This window comes from Marmota marmota, unplaced genomic scaffold (assembly GCF_001458135.2).
Source record: "Marmota marmota marmota unplaced genomic scaffold, marMar, whole genome shotgun sequence".
Lineage (NCBI taxonomy): Eukaryota > Metazoa > Chordata > Mammalia > Rodentia > Sciuridae > Marmota > Marmota marmota.
In genome coordinates, this window is record NW_026000229.1 from 45,283,382 (window position 1) to 45,285,307 (window position 1,926).

Here is a 1,926-nt window from a genome sequence, read left to right on the forward strand (position 1 = left end):
CTAACCTAAATAATTAAGTAAAGCTACTAATTCTAAATACACAAACATTTGATTGATGAGTCCTTATTCAACATAGCAATTTTACTTGTGAACCTTCAGGGAAACAAAAGGAATATCATTATATCCTTTCTGGTGGTCAAATAATCACAAGATAAACCATACAACCTGGCTTGTACACATTGCATCTGTCCCAAAGAAAACCATATCACAGTGGATTCACATTTCCCATGGTAGTAAAAGCAATGAGTGAAACTTCTGTGGAGGAGTAGACATATGTTCAGTGAGGTAGATGCCATGTTCAGTTGTCCAAATTAAATGTCAAATGTTCAGGTGGGAGTATCCAACAGGCATATGGATGCACAGTTTTAGAGCTCTAAAAATAGACGAGGTCAGCAAAATCTGTTGTAATGACCTTGCTTGTTCAGTCTTTGAATTGATATCTTTATATCTTTGTTTCTTAGTGTGTAGATGACAGGATTCAAGGCAGGTGTGATAGCAAAGTCAGCAATGAACAGATACTTGTCAATTGATGACGTGGGGAAAGGCCACACATAGAGAAACATACATGGAGTGAAAAACAGAACCACCACAGTGATGTGAGCTGATAACGTGACAAGGGCCTTGGACAAGTCCCCAGAGGAACGTTTCCAGACAGTGACCAAAATGAAGACATAGGAAAGCAGGAGCAGGAAGAAGGTGCCCATGCTCATGAATCCACTGTTGGCAGCAACGACAAACTCAAACTTTTCTGCATCTGAGCATGCGAGCTGTATGACCCTGGGAAAGTCACAATAAAAGCTGTCTATTGTATTAGGACCACAAAAAGGCAAGTTCATAACAAAAGAAAACTGTGACATAGTGTGGATCACTCCTGTTACCCAGCCAATGACTACAAGTAAAATACATCTTTTGGGGCTCATAATGTTCAAGTAATGGAGAGGCTTACAGATGGCTGCATATCTGTCAAATGCCATGGCTATGAGCAGCACCATCTCCACTCCTCCCATCATGTGGATGAAACAGATCTGTATCATACAACCTTGGAAGGAAATTACTTTGTGTTCACTTAAAAGATCGAAGATCATCTTAGGAACTGTAGTGGAGGAAACCCACACATCATTGAAGGACAGGTTGGCCAGCAGGAAGTACATAGGAGAATGTAAGTGAGAATCAGCAATTACCAAGAAAACAATAAAGAGATTTCCCAGGATGATCCCTAAGTAGAGCAAGGAGAATGTCAATGTAAGAATAACTCTAGTTTCCCAAGAACCTGAGAGTCCTAGCAGCACAAACTCAGAAACCACAGAGCCATTCAGTCCATCCATTGTTTTGATTGTAAGAGCTGGTTTTAAACCACCTGTGGATAGAACATGAAGAGCCAGAATCAGTGGTTCTAACAGGTATTCCCCATTCATGCTGCTATTTTTTTTCTGTGAATTGTAAAACCTAGAGTAAGAAAACATATAATTACCCCCCCAAATAAATAAATAGAAGTAATTAAGTGATGAGCAGAGAAATTACTCAAATGAGACAAAATTATTAATATATTAGATTAAAGAAAATGATTCTTTGTATTTTATGCTCTGAGCAGACTTTTTTTTTAAAGCCTCTCAATGAAATCTAGATAGTTTCTTTGAACTCTTTTCTAAGTGTTGTCCTAGCCTAAATAGTGTAAGGTGACAAAATATATTCATACTTTAATGCTTTTGGACTAACTTGCAAATTTTCCTGTGCTGAATTTCACATTTCACTAGTGAAACAGAGATTCTTAGGCTAAATGTGCTTGACACATTTCACCCATTTTCTGCTTCTTTATAACTTAAAATGTTAATTTTGATAAACCTGTATTAATTGTACATATTATTGGTGCACATTGTGATATTTCAATATATGCATAATTTGTGTAAACCACTCTCCTTTTATCTA

General features: G+C 37.3%; 1 protein-coding gene across 1 annotated transcript; it reads right to left on the reverse strand.

Annotated features, from left to right (window-relative positions):
• Positions 1-362: 362 nt before the first annotated feature.
• On the reverse strand, positions 363-1,325 carry LOC107137835 (olfactory receptor 4F21-like). The gene has a single exon (XM_015480274.2). It carries the CDS (start codon positions 1,323-1,325, stop codon positions 390-392), a length of 936 nt encoding a protein of 311 aa, XP_015335760.1. The 3' UTR covers positions 363-389.
• Positions 1,326-1,926: the final 601 nt, after the last annotated feature.

Coding starts and splice junctions, on each gene's coding strand:
- LOC107137835 (XM_015480274.2), bottom strand. CDS start 1,325: ATGGATGGACTGAATGGCTCTGTGGTTTCTGAGTTTGTGCTGCTAGGA.